General features: G+C 40.5%; 3 protein-coding genes and 3 non-coding genes across 11 annotated transcripts in view; 4 read left to right on the top strand and 2 right to left on the bottom strand.

The window, feature by feature from the left end:
* Positions 1–71: 71 nt before the first annotated feature.
* LOC141770145 (uncharacterized) lies at positions 72–6643 on the bottom strand. The gene is made up of 3 exons (XM_074639805.1): positions 6529–6643; positions 4399–5121; positions 72–875 (listed from the first exon to the last, which is right to left on the bottom strand). Exons 2-3 carry the CDS (start codon positions 5065–5067, stop codon positions 213–215), a joined length of 1332 nt encoding a protein of 443 aa, XP_074495906.1. The 5' UTR covers positions 5068–5121; positions 6529–6643; the 3' UTR covers positions 72–212.
* On the top strand, positions 2160–2233 carry trnai-aau (transfer RNA isoleucine (anticodon AAU)). Its single transcript has one exon. It is a non-coding gene; the product is annotated as a tRNA-Ile (tRNA).
* trnai-aau (transfer RNA isoleucine (anticodon AAU)) lies at positions 6626–6699 on the top strand. The gene has a single exon. It is a non-coding gene; the product is annotated as a tRNA-Ile (tRNA).
* Positions 6700–7828: 1129 nt separating this feature from the next.
* trnaf-gaa (transfer RNA phenylalanine (anticodon GAA)) lies at positions 7829–7901 on the top strand. Its single transcript has one exon. It is a non-coding gene; the product is annotated as a tRNA-Phe (tRNA).
* Positions 7902–8604: 703 nt separating this feature from the next.
* On the bottom strand, positions 8605–22602 carry fam81b (family with sequence similarity 81 member B). 2 transcript variants are annotated; one of them, XM_074638283.1, is made up of 10 exons: positions 22481–22602; positions 19350–19449; positions 19045–19097; positions 18316–18523; positions 17249–17367; positions 15751–15880; positions 13819–13925; positions 11445–11580; positions 10686–10887; positions 8605–9153 (listed from the first exon to the last, which is right to left on the bottom strand). In XM_074638283.1, exons 1-10 carry the CDS (start codon positions 22600–22602, stop codon positions 9020–9022), a joined length of 1311 nt encoding a protein of 436 aa, XP_074494384.1. In that variant the 3' UTR covers positions 8605–9019. The 2 variants fall into 2 exon arrangements, with proteins under 2 accessions (XP_074494384.1, XP_074494385.1); XM_074638284.1 differs by having other exon boundaries at positions 9030–9153; positions 10649–10887.
* The window catches only part of mctp1a (multiple C2 domains, transmembrane 1a), a 138707-nt gene continuing 135564 nt past the window's right edge, over positions 22385–25527 (top strand). For 3 of the 5 annotated variants that reach the window (XM_074638275.1, XM_074638274.1, XM_074638272.1), the window contains exon 1: positions 22385–23344. In XM_074638275.1, the coding sequence (XP_074494376.1) occupies positions 22778–23344 (567 nt within the window). In that variant the 5' untranslated portion in view covers positions 22385–22777. The remainder of the gene's footprint in view (positions 23345–25527) is intronic. The other 2 variants (XM_074638276.1, XM_074638273.1) reach the window with 2 other exon arrangements.

Here is a 25527-nt window from a genome sequence, read left to right as displayed (position 1 = left end):
AACGCATGCTGATCAGTCAATACAACGAGAATGGAGTAGATCATTATAGTGAACTTCAGTATGAACGGTACGTCAATTCATACAAAAGGACTCCGCAGATAACGTACAGAGATAACACAGCAGAAGGAAAAGTAGAAACTTTGATCATGTTTCATAAGTATGATTACAACCTGAGCTTCGTTCCATCTGTTTTCCAGGCACTTAACACGCTCTCAGATGCCAGAACAGACATGCTTGGTCATGAGAGCGCAGATGTTTTGCCCACAGCCCCAACACGGTTGCTTGATGTGTGGAGAACCCTGCTTAGTCTTCCTCTTACACACTGAACATGCACGTGCATCACCCACGACTCCTACATTTTTTAGACTATTAGCTACAAGCTGCTTAAGCTCTGCCAGTAGGGTGTTTGGTGCGTCTGCAATGCCTGCGACCTTTACTCTTTTGGGGTCAAACACACAATCCTCCTCTAGGCCACTGGGCACAGCTACCATGCCACAATTCGGGGGCACCCAAGCAGTGTCGTAGCCCTGCGTGTTCCAGGTGTACTGCATGGGATGGTTGTCCTTGTCAATACGCTTGACACGGCCCAAATGCGCGCGTAACTCAAGGACCACGCGGTCTGAAGCGTTATTACGCAATGGATAACGTCCAGCTTTTGTCTTATCACGACTGACATACACGCCCGGTCCCAGCATGCCACCCGATGACTGCCGAAAGCCATTGGCAATGATGAGCCGTGCATTGGCAACGCTGGTGCCATGGAACATGGTGTAGACACCGCGGTCTTTGGGCTCCTGAGACGCCCCCAGCTCCACACGAGGAGAGTCATCGTCATAGGTCACCTCCCAGCCAAAGAACGGCAGCGACATCATGTTTTTTTATCAAGGGGGATGCTGTTCAAGACTAGCAGCTCTGTGAGAAATAAATGCAAAAAAATGGCATCATGTTATTACAGATTCAAGAGTGATTGAGTGAGTGTTTTAAGATGGATTGGGTGTAGGTGGACATGGTGTCATGTGTGGTGGGTGGACAGTGTTGCACCAAAATTCTGTGACCCAATTAACATTTTATTATGACAAGCAGCCAGGGAATGAAATTGGCACCTGCCACATACCAATTAACAGGGTCAATGTTGGTTGTGGCAGGTGAAAATTGCAGGTCACCTGCCACCATGGCAGACAGGTTTTCCTAATATTAAGAAATATTATTTTTACGAAGCAATTCTAAAGCTTAAATTAAATATATGGTAACACTTAATTTTACAGGTCCACAAATTTCGTGATAATTAGCAAGTAACCGATTTGAAATTTCTTTGGAATTGCTGCCAAATTACCCCAATATTTACCTATACATTTATTGAAAATAACTTTACTATAAACATTATTTAATAATTATATTCCGCTATTTCCCAATAGCTGGTAATTAATTTAACACATTTCCAGGAAAAGAATACAAAGTTAATTGATCTGCTTTATTTCCATGTCTGCTGGTAAATAGATAATAATTAGCAAATAACTTCTTTGAAATTTCTTTAAAAACTCTGAATCATGACATTAGCTACCAGGTTACATTTGTGTAGACAATAAGACACACAATGGTGAGATTTGTGCTGATCAGAAGTGTCTTCTATTAGTTTTGGTAATATGTTCAGTGACCTGCCACAGTGGCAAGTGAGCAAAAAGGTTCATTTCAGACCCTGCAAGCAGCTGTTGCCTCCTTCATTAGGCCGAGGGTCACACTTTTTGATAGTTAATGACAACAGAAACTGTAGTGGCTGTCTATTTAAAACTAACATCTGTCGTGTTTGATACTCTATTGTCACAGAATCATACAGGACAGATGTCGGTACCTAACGTTAGAAATCAGAGCTAAGTTACTAACATTTGTGACCCTATCTAAATACTATAGCTAGTTAGGTATTGTACTGGTGATGTTCTCTAACGTTAAATGTAGCGGTAATGAGTTATAATGTCGTTTAAACTCATGACTTCACGTTAACTAGTAAGTAAGCAAACCTTACCGTCAGTGGAGTTGTTTTCTCTGACTTCAACTTTCACTTTCTGTTCTTGAAAATATGCTCTGTGTGTGTGTCATCGAGTTGGACTTTAACCTCATACATGGACATGTATAAGTACATGACTTTCAGTCCGCGTAAACATGGCCGGTTAGCTCAGTTGGTTAGAGCGTGGTGCTAATAACGCCAAGGTCGCGGGTTCGATCCCCGTACTGGCCAGCATTTCTGTTTTTACTATTTTTCTTTTTCTTATATATTGCCTTGTATCCCAGAAGCTGCCGTTGAAAATTGGCAAATAATACCCTTTAAAGATACAAGATAATCCCACTTAGCTGTTTAAGATATTTTTTTTACCTTGATATAGAACTGATTTTAGGCACAAATGTACTGTTCCTATCAGCTGCATGAATTAGAAGAAGGAGGCTGGAATATCAACTGGGCAAGAGCCATTTCAACCCAGGGGCTGCAAAAAGCCTCGGGTTCACTGTGTAGCAATAGGTTTTTGGTGATCTGATCAATTGTAACTTTGTCTGACATGATTAAGGTACTGCTTTAGCAGCCTACTGTACCTGACCTTGAGGCTGTCTCCCCAGTGTCTTAATCTAGCTTTAAGGGCTTAATTATCTCAAAGGATGTTTTGCTTACGGTGCATATTCCTAAATTTAGTTTGTGTTTAATCATATTACCACACAGCAAACTTGGGGCCAGGTCGTATTCGAGGAATACTGTATTAAGTGTACAGGGGCGTGTGCACTTTGGCTGGGCAATATATTGATACTGTATTGATATTGGGATATGAGACTAGATATCGTCTTAGATTTTGGATATCGTAAAATATCGTAACATGGCTTAAGTGTCATTTTTTCCTGGTTTAAAAGGCTGCATTGTTGTAAAGTGATGTAATTTACTAGACTGTTCTATTCTATTTGCCTTTACCCACTTAATCATTATAATCACATTACTGATGATTATTTATCAAAAATATCATTGTGTAAATATTTTGTGAAAGCACCAAAAGTTAACCCTGCAATATCATCGCAATATTGATTTTGAGGTATTTGGTGAAAAATATTGTGATATTTAATTTTCTCCATATCACCCAGTCCTAGTGAGCACTACAAGCTCATTTTTGCCCTGCGGCTCCCAAGCAGCTTAATCCGATCGTGGTGATGATGTTGCGAGGAAGGCCGAGTGCTAAGGCCTTCTTCTCCTTTTTCCTTCTTGTATAATAGTGGTGTCATAACAAGGCTGTTACATTTTGTTTCTCCCATTGCTCTGCCCTTAGAAATGAAACTACACGAATTTGTGTTATGTAAAGTGTGAAACTCTATTTTTGTATCAGCCTGAAAAAAAGACTATTTTATAGTGAAGCCTTTCCTCATGTCTTCAGTTATAAGACTTCAGACTGCAGTCTGTCTCCCTGTAGCACATGAATAGGAAATTGAATGTAGTGACACTGGCTGTTTAGTTTTCACCAGAATTTAGATTGTGAACATATTTTCTCATCTTGTCTTTCCATGTCCTCTTGGGACCTGCAAAAATGAATGTTTCATTCACCGTTTACTACTCTTCAACATCCTGAATTTCATAACAGCAAAAGTATGAAATCATGAAGCGGCTTTATCTGGAAGCTGAAGGCACCACTACTAATGAGCGTCTCTTCACTAAATATAAAATCATATCAAACATAAAGACATTATGGGTCTGATAATATAACAATGACATTTATTGGCATTGGTTTTGTCATTTCAGTTACATTTTTCAAAATTTACATCACATAGTCAAGTTATTTAGCGTTGCACATTATTATAATGCATCTTGCTCAGAGCATATAAAGCTAGTGCGGTAAAAATAAGAGTTTGGTTTACTATAAGCTGGTGTGAATTCATGAATGATATTTTGTGGATCATTTATAAAGATCTCCAAAATATGTCCAGCAGCTGTAACTATTTCAACATGTGTTTGTGCGTGTGCATTCGTCTATATATGTTACATTAACGCACATCTTTGGGACTATATCTCCGTACAACATTGCATATTCATTTTATACTTCACACTGTGAACCTTTGCACATTCTGCACAAAACGACCACTTCTAAAAACTCAGATATATGGTAGGCTACATATTTTTGTAGTATTTTTCTTCAATTCTATATTCATGTTTCTTGATTTTTGTACTTACTTTTTATTTTTTATTTAATTTTCTTTGTTTACATTATGTACCAATACACCAAAGCAAAGTCCTTGTACATGAAAACCTACATGGCAATAAACTAGATCCTGATGTTGCACCAATTAAAGTTATTGTTTTATGGAAGGAAACTACCCTGAATTTATAATTGCTATTCTTATCTTCATATATATCTTCTTCCCTCGCCCCCGTCAAGGTCTGGCTGGACAGAAATGCTTGGACATGAGAATGCAGATGTTTTGCCCACACTCCCAGCACTGTTGCTTGATGTGTGAAGAACCCTGCTGGGTCTTCCTCTTACACAGTGAACACACATCAGCAGCTCCGTCGCCTCCTTGTCCGTGTTTTTTGGATGTTTTCGATATAAGCTGTTGAAGCTCTTTCTGTATGGTGGTGTCTGGTGCCTTTGCGATGCCCACCACCTTCACTCTTTTGGGGTCAAACACACAGTCCTCCTCTAGGCCGCTGCGCACAGCTATGAGGCCAATATTTGGGGGCACCCAGGCAGTGTCGTAGCCATTCGCGTTCCAGGTGAACTGCATGGGATGGTTGTTCGTGTCAATGCGCTTGACACGGCCAACACGCACGTGTAACTGAAGCACCACACGGTCTGTAATGCTACTTTTCAACGGATAATGAGCTGCCTTTTTTATGTTACGACTCACATACACGCCTCTTCCCAGCATGCCACCTGTTGACTGCTGAAAGCCATTGGCAATGATGACCCGTGCGCTGGCAACGCTGGTCCCATGGTACATTTTGTAGACGCCCTTGTTTTGGGGTTTCTGGGACGGCTCCAGCTCCACACCAGAAAAAGAAGCACCATCGTCGACCACCTCCCAACCAGAGAACTGCACTGACATCCTGATTTAGGAATGTGGCTGATAGAGAGGATGTTGTTCAGAAGATCTGCAGTTCTGTAAGAAATGAATACAGAGATGTGGCATCATGTTATAGCAGATTTAAGAGCAATCAGGGTGTAAGTTTTACTTCACAGAGGCAAGTAAAAGCAAAGGAGTCATTTGGTTAGCTCAGACTTTTTCTGTCTTTATTTAAGCTACACTGTAGTTATTTCATAAGTTCTCATACTCTTTACTTAAAGCAGCAGTGGGTAGAATTGGAGAAAATCTGATTTAAAAAAAAATATTTTTATAAAACAGTCACTATATCCTGACAGTAGTGCCTCTGTGTCCTCCGGTGCTCTTAATGGCATCTGCAAGATTTCACAGACCGGAGGAAAACAACCAATCAGAGCCGAGCCGGAGCCTTGCCGTCTCTGAGCAGCTGTTAATTACTCGCGAACTCCGATTAAAACGGTCAAACTAAGCAGCGCTGATCAAACATTAATCAATATTCTGTTACATTGATGCCTTTTTCTCGCCTCAAATGTTTTCAGAAACATCTTGTAGTGTACTGTTTAGCTGTCAAATGAGAACGTTTGTGCCCTGGCATCCATGTTGAGATCAAGTTGAGGGAATACCAAGCACCTCCCAACACCCGGAGCAAACTTTCTCATTTTACAGCTAAACAGTACACTACAAGATGTTTCTGAAAACATTTGAGGAGAGAAATAGTCATTACAGTAACAGAATATTAAATCATATTTCATCAGCGCTGCCTAGTTTGACCGTTTGATCGGAGTTTGTGAGTGATTGACAGCTGCCTCCGTTGAATTTTTTAAAGCCTGAAAACAGAGCCACGAGGAGGTGCAGAAGTCTAATTATCTCTCAGAACACTTAAATTACAATATGCTTAAAGGTTATTATGAAATTTTTGCCCAATGCTGCCAAAAACATTCTGCCTACTGCAGGTTTAAAAGACTCTGATTAGCCTTGTTGTTTTTGAGGTGCTATGCAAATAGACTTGCCTTGTGTCTTTTGTTGCTTCCACATAGGACATTTATTGATTTCAGTGACATGTATGCTCATTGAATCACCTGTCTTTGCTTCCTTGTCAGAAGTCTGTCCATGTTGTAGCCCACATGTTGTTTTGTAGTCTCAATAAATGTTGCTTACTTGAATCTTGATAGCCTGGTTAGTTTCAGTGCACTCTTATTCGGTTACTGTTCCTTTATTATTCAGATTCATTCAACTTTACTTGAACATTACCACCACTGGCCTACATGATAACTGATAACTTATATAACCGTCCGTGTGCGTCTGAAAAGTACAATCGAATAAAACACAGGACTATAGCCTATACATCTTTTAGTCTGTGTCAGCACTATCACTCTATCGTATAGCCTACTGTTTCATGACTCATGCTGCTTATTTTGGTAACTTTCTCTGTAAATCTAACAAATGAACAAATCATTTCAACCTTACCGTCAGTGGAGTTGCTTTGTCAGTTCTGTCACGTTTACTTTCTGTTCAGTAGGTTTCATTTTCCCTTGTAATGACGTCACAGTTGGGAGTTCCCCATGGCCGGTTAGCTCAGTTGGTTAGAGCGTGGTGCTAATAACGCCAAGGTCGCGGGTTCGATCCCCGTACTGGCCATAGTTGATTTTTCACATTTACAAAGTCTGTCATGGAAAAGAGTATGGAGGACTGAATAAAATGAATAGGTGCATAGACAAATACAGAAATAAATAAGTAAATGCTGTAATAAATATGTAAATAAAAAGTAAATGAAACAGGACATAAATATAATCTCATGTATAAATGTATATGCCGCCTTAATCACTCTGAGAATGACATAATCTCGCGGTTGTCTAACATCAGATTTAGCACTACACACGGTACCTGTCACAGCTGTGGAGTTCTTTATATGTAAGGCATTGATGTATATATATATTTATATTAATATTAATATTTGTAATATCTTTTAATCATTACTTTTTATAGTTCTTCCTGTATTGTAATGTATTATATGTAATGTATTGTTGTTTTTTCTTTTTTCTTATCTGGACCTTGAGTCTGCAATAAAGTTTTAATTGAATAGTCTTAAATTAATTTATTTTTTCGATCATTTTTTCAGACTTTTTTTTCAGACATTTTTCAGACATTTTTTTTTTTTTTTTACCTTTTTCAGACATTGTTTAAACTTTTGTTTTCCAACATTTTTCAAACTTTTTTTGGGACACCGACCCGGGTGATTTGTACGTGTAAGAAGTTACAAACAGTACCTTTAATTATTTATTTTTATATTTATTTCACATTTATTTATTATTTTGTTTATTTTTATATTTATTTCAGCATTTATTTATTTAATTTATATATTTATTTATACATTCTTTTTTTTACACTTTACAAGTAATTTTATCGTAACGTTACTCATTAAGTGTACACTTCCGCTGCTATAACTAATTTTTTGGCAACTTGGGGGAAGCAAGAGACGAGCTGTGAATATTGACATAATAGAGGCGAATTAGTTATCAAACGGTTACATTCACATCCAGCAGTTAAGGAACAACATCACCATTTGTTTGGAGTCGTGTTTCATCCCACTTAGCGAATGTAAGTCCAATATCTACTCTCTTTTAGCTCAGTTTTCTGGTTTCTACTGACTCCTGAGGGAAATATCTCTTTATATACCTGCTAACGTTAAATGCTGCACTATGTGCACCAGTGTTTGCTTCACACCCGTAAGAAATAGTTCAACATTAACTCTTTGATAGCCAGAGAAGCCGAAATAGCTCAGTTGGGAGAGCGTTAGACTGAAGATCTAAAGGTCCCTGGTTCGATCCCGGGTTTCGGCAGATGTGTCTTTTTCTTCAGACACTGAACTCTCAGTACTATGAGTACTGAAGTCTCTAGTAAACAAGAACGTCAATACTGGATTATTCATATACACAAACAGTGATTTGTCACTGATCGCCAAAATATAAGGATTAAGGATATATCCCAGAGCAGCTGTAGACTGTAATAATAATAAACTGGTTTGAAACAGGGCGATAGAGACAATTATATAATAGAGAAATATCCCATGACCACTGTAGGTCATGACATAAAAACACAAACCTTTTAAACACTCAAAGTGGTCCTGTCTAAATTTATAACATCTTAAAATAGCTACTATTTAATTGTTACTTGAAAAAAATAGGTATGTATATATATATACACACACACATATATAAACAAAAAATTGCAATATTTTTATACTATGCAACCTCTACTGCTCCCATATATATATTTGTTTCTATAGTTACCATATAGCAAGTACTTCCTTTATTATTATACTGTATATTATTTGTAAATACACTATTATTTTTATTTTATTATTTTATCTTAACTTACTATTTTCTTAATGGAGCTTCCCAGCAAAAAGTATTTCACACGATTGTACTTGTATAACCGGTGTGACAATAAACATCTTGAATAATAAACATCTTGAAACAAGAATATTTAATATGTATTATTACATTTTCATTTATTCAAATTATAGAGTGTTATTGTGACAGTCTTTTGATATAATAGTGTTCTCATCTCAAGTTTTCAAGTCAGGTCTAACAAGATAAATGCATAAATTACAAATCATGGCTGAATTTGACCAAACAGATGTGACAATTAATCTTCTTACCTTTTTAAATTGCTCAAAATTAAATATAATTGACAGGTCTGTCTGTAATCAAGTTCCCTGACATTTTACAAAATGTATTCTACTTCAAATTACAAGATACGTTCTCTGATTTTCAAAGAGTGATTAAATTAAACATATCCGTAGTCTAAATAGCTGTGGGCTCAGAATAAGATGTGAATAAAGCCAGTGAGGAAACAGTCAACACTCACTGACTGTTGGTATGCCTTTTGGTTTAAAAACAGCTAGTGCTCCAGTAAAAGTGTGACAGTATAAGGAGCTCCTCTCCAGTTGGTAATGTCACGAGTCATTGAGCTCTGCCACCTTGCTGCAGACGTGCCTGATATCCTTCTGAAGCTTCTCCTTGTCAAGGCGAGATTTGATGTCACCTATCTGCCTCAGGGACTCAATGGCGTCATGCACAGACAGGAACCCTGTTCAAACGAGAGGCAAAGAGATTCTCTGAATGCTGCTGGTGATTGAGGTGTTATATTAGTACTGAGTTGGTCTGCTTGTACTTATAACTCTATAACATTAGCTTTGTGATGAGTTATTGGTGTTGGTTTGGTGTCCTTTGGTGTTATAGTAACAGTCAATTATGTAAATTCATGTAATTATGGTAACGTGTATTTTGCTCTCTCTAGTGGTCTCTGTTTTTAATCTCTGGTTAAATTATCAATGGTCATAATCATCAGTTAGCATGACTTCATTGGGTAGTTAAGAACATTCTGCCTAAAATGGAAATATTTCTCAATATTGCACGGACTCTAAGAAGCAATATCTAGTGACTGTGAGATGGAGGGATAAACTTTCTTGTACAATGATGGGATACTAAATCTTCTCTTTCTGACCCCGCGCCTGTCTTCCCACGAATATTTACGACACTCATCAATTATGCATTGCTTTTCTCCCCTCTAATACTCCATCTCTTTCCATCTTATACTTAAAATAGAGTGATGGATGGATGGACGAATGGCTCTCTAGCACAAGGGGCGGTGATTCATCGAGCAGTTTGCTCCTGCTCTTATTTACTGGAGGAAGGCCTTGCCTCTTTTTCTATTTATCTACACTTTAATAAGGGCTGGAGACTGAAAAAGGTCTGAAGGTTTGAGATCTTGTGCCAGAGCTCCTGGGAAATGAGCTTCCAGTTGGCACAGCGCTGAGATGGGGATGGATGTCAACAGCAGATTGATGCAGAGCGGAGCTGCTGTACTGAGCTGCCTGGAGGCTTGTGTGTATTGGCTTGTCCCACTGTATGACTTATTAACGTTGAGGCAGCTGTAGCTCACATCTAATTTAATTTGGTTAAAAATCCTATTTGCATTTATGACTAGGAGGAGCTCATGTTAGTGTTGCTGGTATAGTTTTCATGAGAGGGAGGCTTGGCCATGTCTCTATGATAGTTTTTTGATATGATGTAATTTTATATGTTTGATTTGTCTTGCCATATTGGAAATCTATATATTAAAGACAGCTATGTGAGCATAACAGTTATATATTACTGATTATTACACGGCTTTGTTGAATACTCGATTCTGATTGGTCAATCACGGCGTTCTATGGTCTGGTATTTCTTTATAGCAGACTGTTGCTATGTATAAAAGACCGTTGCTATGGGCGCAGTTCTGATATTGGACTCTGGAGGACCATTTTTGTGTGAAATTATTGATTTCTTAAGTAAGTAGCCGTGTAATAAGCGGTATAATGTACCCCTTCAGGGCAATGCAAGACCCCTGTTGGGGTTTATTTCACGACAATGACCACCTCGCTGCACATTATCCCTTATATAGTAGTGGAGTAGTGAGGAGGTCACTTCAATTTATTACTAATTATGTCTCTTTTTCTGACTGTTTTGTGAAGCTTTCCTGCATGTGCATTTTTTCCTTGACGCGTATGATACATATGTACAGTATGTGTGTGTTTACTCACCGATGACAGCAAGATGCAGACAGTGATGATCACCCACCTTTGTGGTATTCCTGTTTGAGCAGCTGCAGCTCCTGATGAAGGCCACTTTCCACTGAGGTCATTCTTTTACTGAGTTTGGTTTCAGAGCGTTTCAGCTGATCTGCCTGATTGCAGTCGGCGTGATCCCTCTGGGTCTCAGACTGCTCCACACGGGCCTCCAGAGCACGTAGCCAGACAGCTAATCCAGACTCTGCCTCTAACTGAATACAGAACACACACGTAAAAATCTTTCAGCACAGCACGGCAGTGTTTTAACCTTCACGCTGTATTATGTGACCAGTCCTGATTCATTATCTTTAATACTGATTTTAAGGTGTCGCCTGTGACATTTGACCTTTATAAATTCATAACTTTGATATACATGTATCACTCTAACCGTAAGTGTGTAATTATATCACAGGTCTCATGGTTAATTGAATGATATATCAATGCTTAAAAATGTCTCATGTGGCACCTTGACCAACTCACCCATACCCTCCCTTCAAATCTCTACTGCTTCCTCACCATCTGTTCCACTTGATTATCATTTTTCAAAGTGAAGTACTTTTTTTTCCTGCTGAATCACAGCTCAAAAAGTGACTGAACTCTGCACAAAAGAGAAGTCTATTGCAGATCCTGACAATGTGATAGTGGAGTCTTAAAGGCAAAGGACACAAAATGTACAGATATACTGTGTTCTGAATGCCGCCGGCCTATTATATGTTGTTATTGTGGACATAATTGCATAAACTGTGGGTCAAACTGACAGCTAAGGTACCATTTCGTCCTGCAGTTGTGTGCGGTGCTGCTGGCTGTTTTCCGCATGAGTCTGGGCGAAGCAGTCGAGCTGTTGTTCTGTCCACTTCTTCAGCGAATATGTCTGCTCCTTGGTTTCCTTCAGCTCACCTGACATCCTGCAAACCCATCAGGATTATAAAGTAGAGGAATGTAGCAGGGTTTACTTTGAAATGCAGTCAAGAAGTATCATATTGCATTTTTTGTTTCAAACTAAACACCGAAAACATAATTAGTAGATTAGATTAGATCATATGTTTTAAAAATGCATAGAGGCTGGCAAATAGCTGGAAGCCTTTGCAATGCTTGCTGTAGAATTAGGCCTGTTATATATACAGCTCTTACTTGGCACTACTTAGTGCTTGGCATTGGAATAAGAATTTGTCTGTTTCCATATTCAATACTTTGGCATTTCCTCATCTTTGCACTGAGTAAAACGTTTGTGGTGTGAAAACAGAATGTTTCATAAATCAATATTTGATATTCTGCCAGTTTATTTTAAATGCAAGCTGATTTATGCTCAGCTTTTTGAAGCTGTTTGAAAGTCTCCCTTTGGTAATTAGAGGTGAGACTGCCTCAGCAACAGTGCTGCTTTTTTTGGTTTACTTGATGCCAGCCTCAGCAGGCAGAACACTGTTACTCTCTGCTGCTGCTGCTGCTATTTGTGCAACACACAAACTCACATTCTTGTGGAAACACTTGATGTTGATCTCATGGCTTTTTTTTGTAGCTCTGAACACTGTGTTTGTTTTGGGGAGCAGAACAAATCTCCATCTCCCTGTAAGATTGGACTGGGCTGCCATGTGTAGCTCACATAAGCCCATTGAATCAACAATGTTAAAATGTCTCAGATGAAAGCTGCAGCCTTTGACACATTGAGTGAAATATTGTGTGGGCTGTATTGTACCATAAGACACAATATGCAGTGTCTCATCACATTTTTTATTATATATAAAACATATTGGCACTTCAATTCAATTGTCCTTCGTTCCTCTAATTCAGGGGGTTTAAACTAAATGAGAAAATCAATGAGGCAAATGCCAAGACATTATGTGTGTGTCTTTGTTTGACCGCAACGTAAATCAGACTCCTGCTCTACAAATGAATTTACCTCTTTAGGTCTGCTGCTACAGAGACACCTCATTTATAACTCCGTGCTGGCTGGCTAATCTGGATAATGTTGACAGTTGTTAGGCCAGGTGTACACGAGATAACAGGACAGCTGATTTGGGTGTGTTAGATGAGTTTTCATAATCCGCCTGTCTCCACTGAGGTTTATCATTTACCATATTGGGAGAAGGTCAGTGTGCCTCCATTTTAATGCCGTCATTGTGTTTTTGAACTTGTCTGAAACTTATCATCAAGCACGGTTGATACTTTTGTCAGTGGTCTTCTACTATGAGCAGTACTGTGGCCTTTCTATTGAGTGTTTAGGCATCGTAGAAGAGGATTTTAAAGTTGTTGTCAGATGTCTTGTTTCAGGTTCTGAGGCCGTAAAATACTATGTCTAAGTTGCTTTTAACAAAAGTGGCCTGTCAGTAGTTGTGACTCAGTGTATCTTTAACAAATTAGGTGGTCAGAGCTGAAAGAGTTTGACTGAATGTTTAACAGGAAGATGCAAAATCTACTGAGGTCCCTCTGTGGACTGAAGGTTCATGAAGAACGCTCTGAAAGCAGCTGTGTTTGCTACATAATGACTTGGCAACACAACAGACAAGGCAGGTTTAGAGAGTGAATAAACAAGGAGCACCCTGGATGGGTGGATGGAAGGCATACTAGTTGTAGTTTGTTGCTTTTGTCTGTATTAGCTGGTTCAGAAACACAGACAGTGTTGCTTTCCATCTATTTTTATATGATCAGTGACCTGGTTTCCATAACAGATCTACAACATTACTAAATAGAGCATATGCATCATTCATGTCTCTCTGTTTCTGTTTCCACCATGGTAAAACTATGTGATTCACTTTGCTGCCAGTTGAGATTATTTATCAGATGGATTAGTAAATCAACTTAACTAACAGCTTTTCTCTGCCTCTGGCACCAATTGTTTTGAGAGGGCCATGGCTCTGAAATGCCCAGCTGTAGAGAGTTAGGACTGACTGGGGATATTATTTGATAAGCAAATTAGTAACTCATAGAATATTATATGTGGGTCTGGGCAGAATGAAAAAGGGAGCATATTTGCTTTATTTTTTACTCCTAATCGCTAACTATGTTGCTGTTAATGTACAGAAGCACCACTGTGCACCAAGGTCAGTCCATGAAAGGAAATGAAAGAAGAGTAGATCAGAGTAATACATATAATACATGCCATAGTGTTATAACAAGTAACCCAGGTGTTTTGGGGTTGTGCTTACCTGGCTTCTAGTAGTTTAACTTGTGTATGGAGATCAGCCATGGAGCTCTTTTGTCCCTGGGAATGCTCTGACAATGAGGCCTCCAGCCTCCCCAGGTCATGATAAAGCTGGGAAAAAGGAAAACACATTCTGTTACGTGACGCTGGAGCATCTTGTGGTGCCAGCTCCATGATCTGACCTTGCAGTTTCTGCTGAGTCGAGCTGATTGAGCTACTACACCCCTCCTGTAGCCTGTAAGGACTGAGAGTAACAGCGGTGACCCACTTTCTCTGCATTTTCAATTATCTTTATGGTACAGGCTTGACCACTGTGCTCCACAGCTAATGTGCTGCAATCACAATGATTTACCTCTCTGTGTCACCAACACGGCTGAGTGCAGGCTGAATCAGTGTGAGTGTGTGTTGTTGAGGGCTGTTGGGGTCAGCTTTGGATTTAGTAAAGTGATGGAGAGTTTTATAACATGTGGCATATGTGTCCTAATCCTGTTTTATAATTTTTTTAATAATATTTATTTTGTAAATTTTTTTGACCTTATAGGGCAGTAAAAGCTGTTTATTGAGAGACCTTGACATTCACGTTTGAATTAATTTCACGTCTCATTTCCTTCTTTCAGAGTCTGCGGTTGAGCTTCTGACTTTACGCGATAAGGAGAGTCTTACTCAGCAGCAGTATAAGCTCCAACTCACCTGCCAAACAGCCAGCCATCCTCTACGGTAAACAGCAAATACACCCCCTGTGTATTTTGTCAGATTATTATTCCCTTCATGCAAGCAGCATTTAAATGAATGTAATCCCCCCCCTTTAGGCTATAACTAAATACATTCACAAAGGAGAACATTATTCCTTAATTTGAGACTGGAGTATTCAAATGAATCCTAGACTCAACACTGTGTGAGAGCGCATGCATGTGTGTGTTAAGACAGAGGCGGGGTAAGGATTAGGTTAGGGTTGTAGACTTTGCTACTTAGTGTGATTCGGCATCATTTAAGGAACATGAGAACAAGATTAAGAGTCTGCAGCCGTGCAGACGCGTCTTTGAGTCTGTACTTAGGCAAAGCGGTGCTTTGAGCTCAATGCTAATGCCAGCATGCTAACATGCCCACAATGATAATGTAACATGCAGATGCTTAACAGGTATAATATTTAACATGTTCATCATCTTAGTTCAGCGTGTTTGCATGCTAACATTTTCTAATTGGCACTAAACCCAAAGTAAGTACAGCTGAAGCTGATGGGAATGTCATTCGTTTTGCAGGTCATAGTCCAAAGTATTGGGGAAATTCAAATTTTGACCTGATGGCGGCACTAGATGTAATCACTAAAGATCACTAAAGTCAGACCAAAATGTAACGGCAATCCATCCAATAGTTGTCCAATAGACATGTCACTAAAAAACAAAACTGTCAACTTGCAGGTGGCGCTAGAGGAAAATTCAGGGGATAAAGAATCTTGAATGTCACAGAGAGGAAGAAGAATTGTGGTATGTCCAAGTATGTGTCAGACTCAGAGCATTGACTTTTAAAGGAACAATATGTAGTACTGACAGCTAGCGTTTAAAATGGGTAACAGCATGCCAATTTGTTTCATATGTGGCAATCGGGTGTTGAAATGGGGATTGGACGGGATCACACCAATCCAAAACAATAAAAGACGTTCTGGACCGGAATGGAAATTTCAAAGGAGAACATACTGGCTGTAGCTTTTTTTTTGGAGAAGCCAGTATTTCAATTTAGCATGTTTCCTTAATCTCTGATGACATATCATGATCATTTTATGATTTATTACAGTAAATATCATACATATTGATCCTTTAAAGACTTGTGAAGATTTTATTTTTGGCACTTGTGTGTAGCTGCTGTGTACATAGTGTGTGGACTAAAGTGCTGGCTTACATTTCGTAAACCCTTTGTTAGCACTCACGAACCATCTCACCTTGACTTCCAGCTCTTTGAGCCGCACGTCCACGGCTGACCTGAGCTCTGCCACCTCCTGCTGCAGCCTAATCACCCGCTGCTCCCCAGAGCTCATGTCAGCGCTCAGCTTGGCGATGCTGGCATCACACCTGACATAATAGGTGAGGAAGCAGAGAGACATCACTGAAGGAGAATAGTGGGATAGGAGGGGGAGTTGAAGAAAGGTGTGAAGTCAGAGAGATGAGCAAAAGGCTGAAGGCAACAGGGAGGACGTGCTATTTTGAGGCACACAGTTCAGATGGCAGATTGAATGCTGAACTAACGAAACCCACAAAACATGACAACCAATCAAATAAGTTAACTAGTTTAAGAGATTTATCACCAAACACAATCAGCAGGTTGTGGAGAAATACTTAACAGCCTCTCTCATACAACATCTCGCCTCTAGTTCAGTTTATGTAATAAGAATGGACTGCGCTGACCCTTATTATCAACATTGCAATGTAGCTCCCTTCCTTCTTGTGCTTAATTTAAGATGCCATCTCTCTCCCCATATCTATCAGCATTACTGTGTGGGTGTATGTCAATATGATATGTAATGTAAGCTAATGCAACCAAAGCTAGCAGCTAAATATGGAGATGCCCAGTGTGAAATCAGGGTTATTTCCCTGTAGACCACTACAGCGCTTCTATAAAGGGTTTCACAGAACAAACAACGGTTTATCAAAAAACACTGGCCCTCAACTTACTTGATTATTTATGACTAATGCACAAGAGGTCATTAGACTGAGTAGGTGAGGTTATTCTACAGCTTTTATTGGACCATAAATCCGCTGTTTGTTGTGTAATAGGCAATATCCCCTCTCACCGCTGACCTCTTAAACACCATGAAGGAGACGGGCCTGAAATAAGATGTTCACAAAATAGCATTCATCTACTTTCTGATGAGAAATTACATTATCTCAGGTGTCTCATTGATTGTCAGGGCTGTTCAAAAGAAATCAGCCTAGGCAGCTACACAGCAAAAATCCTAATGCAATCTAATGATGAGAGCCTCTCTTCAGCAATCCAATCTAATGAGCTCGATCTGTACAGACACCAAATAATGAACAAGTGCTAATCAGCGCTGTTCAAACCTAGAAACTCCCCTCTGGTGAGAACGAGACATAATTAATGTGTGCATGTGTGTGTGTGTATGTCTGTGGGAGTGTCAGAGGCGATGCCATGACGGATTGGAAGTTGTGAGACTGTGAAGAGCTGCCAGACAGGATGCAGGCTATATAATTTCACTTCATTAGAGGAAGAGAAAATAAGAAGGATAATAGCAAAGAGAAGAAAATCACTTGTGCACCAGACCTGGGTCTAAATAATTGCACAATCCCCGCTCCAAAAAATACTTTGGAGGGATGTTTTAAAGTGCTTGCATTTGGCATTGTCATTACATTTCTGTATTTGTTAACCCTCTGAACAACCTAAGTGTTAGCAGACATTATTTGACCCAGACTTGGTGTGCATACCTGGCTACTCTTCCTCTCAGGTCTCCGATGCCAGCTACGTTCTTCTGGTCCAGGCTTTGAACCGCCATTGTGGTTCCAGAGGTGATGTGGTCCCGCTGGGCGATCTGTGTCTCCAGAGTCTGCTCAGAACAAACACAGCATATTTTATGTTAAAGAAGTAGCAATTTGTTTCTCAGCAATAAATGATAGATGCGGAAAATATACAAATAAAACATTTAGTATGTTTATAAAATAGTTTGTTTGGACCCTGGCTCAAAACTAAGGCTGACAACTGAAAATAGTGTGTTGATTCCCTTTTCTGTCCCTCATGTTAATGCTGTCAGAGAAACCGATGTGGGTAAAACTACCGTTATGTCCTTAGCTGAGAAAGATAATCTAAAAACTGACAGAAATGTCATCACCATCACCATCATTTGATTTACCAGCATATTCAGATCACGCCTTAGCTCATTACTTCTTCATGTGCCGAATTAATTAGCTCTCAGGCATTCATGTCATATTTCAGATAATGACAGTCTCTAATCATGTTAGTGGCCCATTTGGTATGCATAATGAAGTAATGTATTTCATTTTTGTGCTCCGTTTCTATAAGGCGATCATCAAACTGTGGCTTGATGTTCTGCCCGGTTGAAGATAACACTCATTTGTTATTGCGTGTATCTTGGCAGCATTTATTTAATCACATACTGTGTACATCATTCATTTTTTGCTTATACAGACAAAATGTCCACGAGCTGAGGAGTCAGGCGGGCTTTGCTCAGGCGCTTGCACCATTCTATCAGGTGTAATCAAATCAGCTGTGAGTTTGCGGGCATGAGTGTGTGTGTGTGTATCCGGGTGTGTGCTGCACATCAAAAGAGATGAGAAGAAGAGAGGAAAAGCAGATGAAGGAAGGAGCGACAAAAGAGGACTAGACAGGTAGAGAGAAAAGGGAATCCACACAGATGGATTATGACTGGATCCACATAATGAGAAGATATTTCCAACAAAAAGGGCTACAGGAGGCATGGCAGCAATACATCAATTTCCATATAACACAAACCTCTACCATCTACCCACTTGTATACCTGTATGTCCATGCTAAGCTGCTTGACAATGCGTGTGATGGTCAGTATGTGATTCTCCAGCAGCTTGCGGGACAGTGCCTCCACCTGGACGGAGCCATGGGCAGACTGAAGACCGGCTGCCACCTCCTCTTTGATCCTGAAGGCCTGTTCCAGCAACACCGCCAGTGTCCTCTCCTGACTGCTCAGACTACTCTCCAAGACATCGGGCCTGAATCAGGAAGTAAGCACAAACAAAAGTTTGGAAACTCTTTATTGGTGATTTGGGTAACTGAGGGATTTGTGTTGCAAATCATGAAATCTTCTAGCACTGGAGGCACAGGAATACATTCAGGAATTTAAAAAATCCCATTACAGTATAATGCAATAAAGCATTCATCCACCCAGGGGATTACTGAAGATGGATTGAGATGAGGTGCACTGGTTTTTATACCCTCAGGTCACCCTCATAACAGACCTTGCATTGACCTCATGTCCCTGTGTGTGCTGTGTCACCCTGTCTGATGCGACTGTGGTTAAGGATTAATTTGATCAAAGTGATTCACAGCGGTGTTAGAAAGGTCGCCGGTGGTTCCCAATCTTATTTCAATCCCATTAACGGGGGAGGAATACCTCTGGACACAGACTGATTTTGGAATGGAATTAGTGACCCACAGGAAGTAAAGAAGAAGTCGTTTTGATGGTTGAAATATATAGAAATATAAAATAGAGTAATTCAATAAGAAAAGTTACCTGGTGGGGTTCTGATAGGGCTGTAATTTTGACCTGTGTGACATTCTTCTTGTCTGAAAAAAAAAGAAAAAACATTACATATTGTGGTTAATTATACAGTAGAGCCGTTTTTACTCAAATTCTAATCTGCTCTGTCTACCTCACTGCTGTATTAAATGTATTATAATTTTTTTGTTAAAATCAACCGATTTTTATTGTCCTCTCCGGACATAATGAGATCCATATAATGCAATAGAATACGTTCCCTTTTTTAACAACACTATATTGTGCAGTAATTTTTATTTCTTACGTTTTAGAATACTCACAGGCCTGTGCTTTTCTTCAGCCGGCCGGCTCTTGAGTTCATGTGTTTGTGTTGTCACTTGGTAACTGTGGCCTCCTTGAGTGGGGTGTGCTTGTCTGCCACTGTGAATTTGTCAACACAGTAATGTGAGAATAATGCATTGTATAGTTACTTGCTGAAGCAGCTTAACTCAGCAAACCAGAACATTGAGTGTGAATATTACTTAACCCCTTAACAATCCACCACTATTCTGTCTTTCAGAGGTTGTACTGGGCTCAGTTTTTAAGCTAGAGTGAAGATACAGGTATCATATGAAACAAGAAAACCTAAGGAATCCATTGTTACCATGCCATGCTAGCTTGTCTGGAAGAATGCTAAATAATGGTACGAAGTTACCCTAAATTTTGGTGAGGAAAAACTGGCATGGCCATTTTCAAAGGGGTCCTTTGACCTCTGACCTCAAGATATATGAATGAAAATGGGTTGTATGGGTACTCATGAGTCTCTCCTTTACAGACATGCACACTTTATGATAATCACATGCAGTTTTGAGCAAAACCTTGCAGTTGTTTGCATGCAGTACAAATGTGTTATTTTCACCCATTCTAAAAATAGTGTATTTGAATATTTCTGCATGCTGGGGTCCCTAAACAGTCTTTGAATTGCATAAATTAGGTATGACTGGAAAGCTGAGACTCTTGTGGATCCAATGAGCCCAATTGTATTCATGTGTGATGATGTTAGTCCCCATAACATTTCATTGTGGTGAGATGATGAGCTGATTCCCATATCGGTCCACAAAATAGCAAATCAAATCTCAAGGCAACTGCTCTCAAAACATATCTTACTTTATAATTCAGAAATCTGTTTAGTAAAAAAACATTTTTTTAATGTAGCCTAATGGTAACTTTTAGTCAGGTCTTCACTTCTCTATTATCATTTTTCTCTGATGTATAGTAAGCTATTAAATGTTTTTTTCTTCAAACAATTGGGTTTCATTTGGTGTCTTTTTGTACATGGCACTCCCTTTCACTGGAGTTAATCATTATAAATGTATGGTTTCAAGTTTTCATTTATTAAGCCTTAACGGTCTATTGTATTTTTCTATTGTATTTCTACTAAGAACAACAATCATGCCCTCCTGGGGTGGTCCTTCTAATGCAGCTGAATGTGGCTAATTACAGATTACACACGTAAATTATAGCACATTAGCATTTGATTAACATTCCAACTGAGCCTTGTATTAACAATTTTAATCTACATTCAAACCAATAACAAACTCTAATAAACGTTTTGCCCACAGAACAGTTGCATAACTTCAGTATAGCTGTTCATTGGCCAGCACTTCAGGCAACTGTGGCTGCAGCTGGCTGAGGATGGAAAACAGAATATGTTATTATTTGAACTCGGCACAGGCAATAAGGGAATATTGGCCAAATCAGCTCCGTATTCCTTCCCTCGGCTGTTTCATAGCACACAATATAACTAGCTATCCATTCAACAACTGAATGAATTACGAGAGGCATGACTCAACACGGTGAAAATTGCCTTATTATGTTTAATTTAACCAAGACCTGACTTACATTATCATACAGCGTGACTCAGGCTGTTCTAGTAGTGCCACTGAATTTCATGCAATTGCATGAAATTCTCTGAATCATGTCCACTGACGGACATGATTCAGAGTATTTTAAGTGTCTGTTTGTAGGTGTGTGCATGCACAGCCACACACACACCGATTCAGTCTCTTATCAACAGAACCAGGATCATTAAGAGAAACGGCCTGCTCACTGCAGACTCATCCGTTATCCAGAAAAGCCGATGGTAGCTGAAAGCAATTGTTTGGCTCACATGCTTTCATTTCCATTTAGTTAACTGAGAGGGTGGGTTATGGTAGTCTACTGTGTTGCTGCCAGTGCTCCTGGTTGTAATTAAAGTGTTTTATTTGATAGGATGGATGAGATATCAACCAAAGGGATCCTTAACTCGTTATTGGAATCTCATCTCTTGTCTGATTTACATCCTAATTACTCATAGACGTGTCTATATGTAAAAAAAAAGTTACATGGATTATTCTTTCATAGAGGCCAATGTTGCCATAAATCACCTAGCATTGACGGCTTATTTTCATTTTCTCGTTATTAGAGGATCGAGGCCAAGAGCTCGCAACAGAAGGCTTTGTCAGAGCCACTCACACCTTCAGCATCACTCCTACAAGTGATGCCAAGGTCGTATCACCAAGAAGTCTCACATGAATAAATGTCCAACACAAGTCCTTGGACTCTGAGTTCCTCCGTGCAGTGGGATGAAGTTCATCCAGTTATAACATTCCCCCTAAGAATTACATTTTCATCAGCCCTGTTTGCACATTAAAGGTCACTCTGTGACCTCTTTTTATGCGTGCCACAGAGAGTTAGATGGAAAGAGGTATTCATTCTTGTAATTATTGTCTATGCGTGTTTGTGTTTACATGATACCGGGCACAGTGTTAACCGGGGGGACGGAAGAGGCCAGCGCTGAAACAAGGGCCAGAGGCGAAGACGTAATGAGTTATTATAACACACAGCAGCAGCACAGCATCTAAACAGAGAAGAGGCTGTTCAGCGCTGCCTGCACGCTGCTGCATGTGGGTGATAACATTCATTGAAGCCTGGCCTATTTGACAGGGAGAACATATCCAGACATGGAAATAGTGCATCAGGCCACAGAAAGAGAACACGTCTTTAAAGCCTCCAAGATTTCGGACTCAATGTCTCAGCTTTAAAGATGTACACCAAGGTCACTGCTTTGAATTGAAAGAGTGAATCTATAGAGGCTGAACATCACCAGGCACAATCTACAAAGAGATAAACCCAGATCAGATGGGGGGTGACAGAGGATCCACAGTTTTGAATTATAAACATCACCACGAGGCATTGTGGGGTTGCAGTTATGCAATCACCAGCATACAGATTATCCAGTCAAGTGACATGGTTGGCCAGAGGGAGGCGCGGTGCAGCCTTTCGTCCTTCATTTGAATAAGAGAACAATTAATGGGGAAGTTGAGTAAACCCTTGTAAAGCACAGACAGTGGACAGAGCAGGCACGCAAAGACAACAGAGAGGAGCGTTTACCAAGCATTTTTTTTAATGTTTACTTGTAGAAGTCTCTCACTGCATGTGCTCCAACTTTTCACCACTGAGCTGAGTTAAATCTTCCAATAGATGAGGTATGTTGCTTTCTGTCACACAAGCACTCTGCACAGTGTGAGACATAAAATTGAGTGCTGCATGCATAGGCTTTCGTTGAGGAGACTAACACCCCCCCTCATCATCCCACTGTGCGTCTCCTTCTTGGCGCTCTGAACTGATCATCAGTAGAAGTGCTCCAGAGCTGCAGCAGCAACTGTGTGCCATCCTTTCCACTATTCAGAGTGTGTTGCTCAGGCTGGCTAGCTGCTGCACAGGCACCATGGAGCAGCAACAGAAATCACCTAAGGATGAGAGCAGCAGTGCCAAAGGACACGAGTCTCTGTCCTACCAGCGGAGGATGTGGAAGAATTTCCAGGAGAAAACCAAGCCTTGGCTCAGTCCAAAACTGGGATCGGAGCGTCGGGGTGCTGCAGGGGGCGCGGAGGGCAGCAAGAAGGAATCAGGGTTATGGATGTTTAAGAGGAAAAAGAAACATCTGGACCGGGTGTTTTCGTCGTCTCAGCCCAATCTGAGCAGCTCTGAAAGAGATAAGAAGTCCCACGGAAGCGACGCGGTGCCCGGTACCAGCAGCAGCAGCAGCGGAGGTGGAGGTGGGCATCCTCAGCATCCTCTTGGAGCAGCTTCTGGAGCCACGGGGAGCAAACCGGAGCTGACGGCGCACGGGAGCCCCAAAGTCCCCGTGCACTCCAAGCTGATCATGTACCAGCAGAAGAGCTCCTCTCTCGGCTCGGCGTGCTTCGAGAAGCTGGTGGTGGTGCAGGACCCGGCCGCGCTGCTGGTGGCTGCAGAGGATGAGCTGCTGCTGCGTAAAAACGCAAGTGATTCTGTGAGTAAAGATGCATTGTGGTGTAAAATGCATTTATATAGCGCTTTTCTAGTCTTCCGACCACTCAAAGCTCTTTACACTACATGTCAGCATTCAGACATTCATACACTGATGGCAGAGGATATTAAGGTGCCAACTTTGCCCATCAGGATCTAATACTCATTCACACACCGATGGTTATGCAATTTGGAGTTAAGTGTCTTGCTCAAGGACACATCGACATGTGACCCGTAGCAGCCGGGGATCGAACCACCGACCTTCCGATTGGTGGCCAACCTGCTCTACCTTCTGAGCCACAGCCTCCCACAAAACACGCATCATGTTGTAGATTATCTCTTTCTATCAAGTAAGCCTAAGGCTGTCGTAAAAAAAATTTAAATCCATACCAATTCCAATACCCTGGCAATTAAATAAAGGAGACAAGTTTCATGATGGTTGTGCTGCGACGTGCTCACTGATCCTATCCTGTGATGCGCTCATTGATTTGCCAGTCCACTGCTTTCTTTACTCTGTCCTGTAGCTTCTAGGGCTGTATGGGGCCATATGACTACAACCAATGCCAGTGTATGCCTATACAGTATGTGATCACAAGCAACAACAAGCTTGCATCACAAGCTGCTTGTTTTTGTTATCATGTCACCATCACAGTCACCCCATTGCTACATATCCTGGCTGTGTATTTCAATTACAGACTCAATGATAAGGAATTCTACACATGCATCTGATGTCAACCTCCTTTTGCCCGCTCACATGCTTTTCTATAGGGATTGTCCACATAGCTTCACAGTCCATCTGTCACAGTGTCCTTGCCAGAAGACAGAGGCTGCACCAGGCATGCTCAAAGGTTCATCGTGCGTTTCCTTTTCATGAAAAGTGGCCAGCCACCAGCAGTGTTGGAAATTGATGGCAGGTGTATTCCCACACACTCAACGTGCTGAGTCAGGGTGCCCTAGGAGAAACAGAAGCCTATCAAAGGGATATGTCTGCTAGTTGTGAAGGCTACATTCACAAAAATGACATATACAGCCCTAAAGGTCTGCCAGAAAAGTTTTAAAGCGGCAGTATAGGCTGCATGTTTTTGGGGAAAAATTCCATAATAACCTTTCAGCATATTGTAATTCAAGTGTTCTGAGAGATAACTAGAGTTCTGCACCTCCTCATGACTCTGTTTTCAGGGTTTAAAAAATCTAGTCCGTGACAGGAGACTTTGTCCAATCACAGGTCATTTCAGAGAGAGAGCGTTCCTATTGGCTGTTCATTCAACGGAGGCAGATGTCTATCACTTGCGAACTCGATGAAACGGTCAAACTAGGTAGCACTGATCAAATATGATCAATATTCTGTAACTGTAATGCCTATTTCTCTACTGTTTAGCTGTAAAATGAGAAAGTTTGCTCCGTCTGGTGGGCGGTGCTTGGCATTTCCTCAACTGATCTCAACATGTCCGCCGAGTCACAAACTTTCTTTTGACAGCCAGACAGTACACTACAAGATGTTACTGAAAACATTTAATGCAATAAATAGGCATTACGGTAACAGAATATTGATTAATATTTGATCAGCGCTACCTAGTTTGACCGTTTGATCAGAGTTTGCGAGTGATTGACAGCTGCTCAGTGACGGCAGGCTCCAGCTTGGCTCATATCGGTTGTTTTCCTCCAGTCTGTGAAATCTTGCAGATGCCATTAGGAGCATCTGAGGACACCAGAGGACACAGAGGCACATGATTTTTTTCAGATTACCTTTCTCATGCACTACTGTCAGGACATAGTTTTTTTCAGATCATATGGAAAATGCTGTCTGATGAAAATAATAAGGAAAGTGGACCCTTGTCCCCTGATAGTAGTCCAATTCAACAGTCCATTTCAGACCGGCTGTTCTGATATTCAACAGTACTGTCGATATAAATTATACAGATACAGTGTGCCCATAAGTGCATTCTGTTTCAGTGGCAGCAGTTATTGCAAAGCTTTTCATCTCACCACTCTTGAAGTGTTCCAGGCCTGCGTTTCTGAGCATCATCCAGAACGCTGTCTAAAAGTAATTTAGCATATGAGTACACTTATCCCCACTGAAGTTAGGGCCAAAGATCTCATATCCATTAAATCTCTGTAGTGCAGTGTGGTGCACGCAGCAGAAGAGGTAAAATAAAGCAACTGTTAATGACTTCACTGAAACTGATC

Source organism: Sebastes fasciatus, chromosome 6, assembly GCF_043250625.1.
Source record: "Sebastes fasciatus isolate fSebFas1 chromosome 6, fSebFas1.pri, whole genome shotgun sequence".
NCBI lineage: Eukaryota > Metazoa > Chordata > Actinopteri > Perciformes > Sebastidae > Sebastes > Sebastes fasciatus.
The sequence above is the reverse complement of the archived record's forward strand: the minus strand, read 5'-3'. Positions and strand labels throughout refer to the sequence as shown.

Coding starts and splice junctions, on each gene's coding strand:
- LOC141770145 (XM_074639805.1), bottom strand. CDS start 5,067: ATGTCAGTGCAGTTCTCTGGTTGGGAGGTGGTCGACGATGGTGCTTCT. Junction 876..4,398: donor ATTTCTGTCCAGCCAGACCT/TGACGGGGGCGA, acceptor CCTTGATAAAAA/AACATGATGTCGCTGCCGTT.
- fam81b (XM_074638283.1), bottom strand. CDS start 22,602: ATGCATGCAGCACTCAATTTTATGTCTCACACTGTGCAGAGTGCTTGT. Junction 17,368..18,315: donor AGCTTAGCATGGACATACAG/GTATACAAGTGG, acceptor TGTTCTGAGCAG/ACTCTGGAGACACAGATCGC. Junction 11,581..13,818: donor GTTAAACTACTAGAAGCCAG/GTAAGCACAACC, acceptor ATGGGTTTGCAG/GATGTCAGGTGAGCTGAAGG.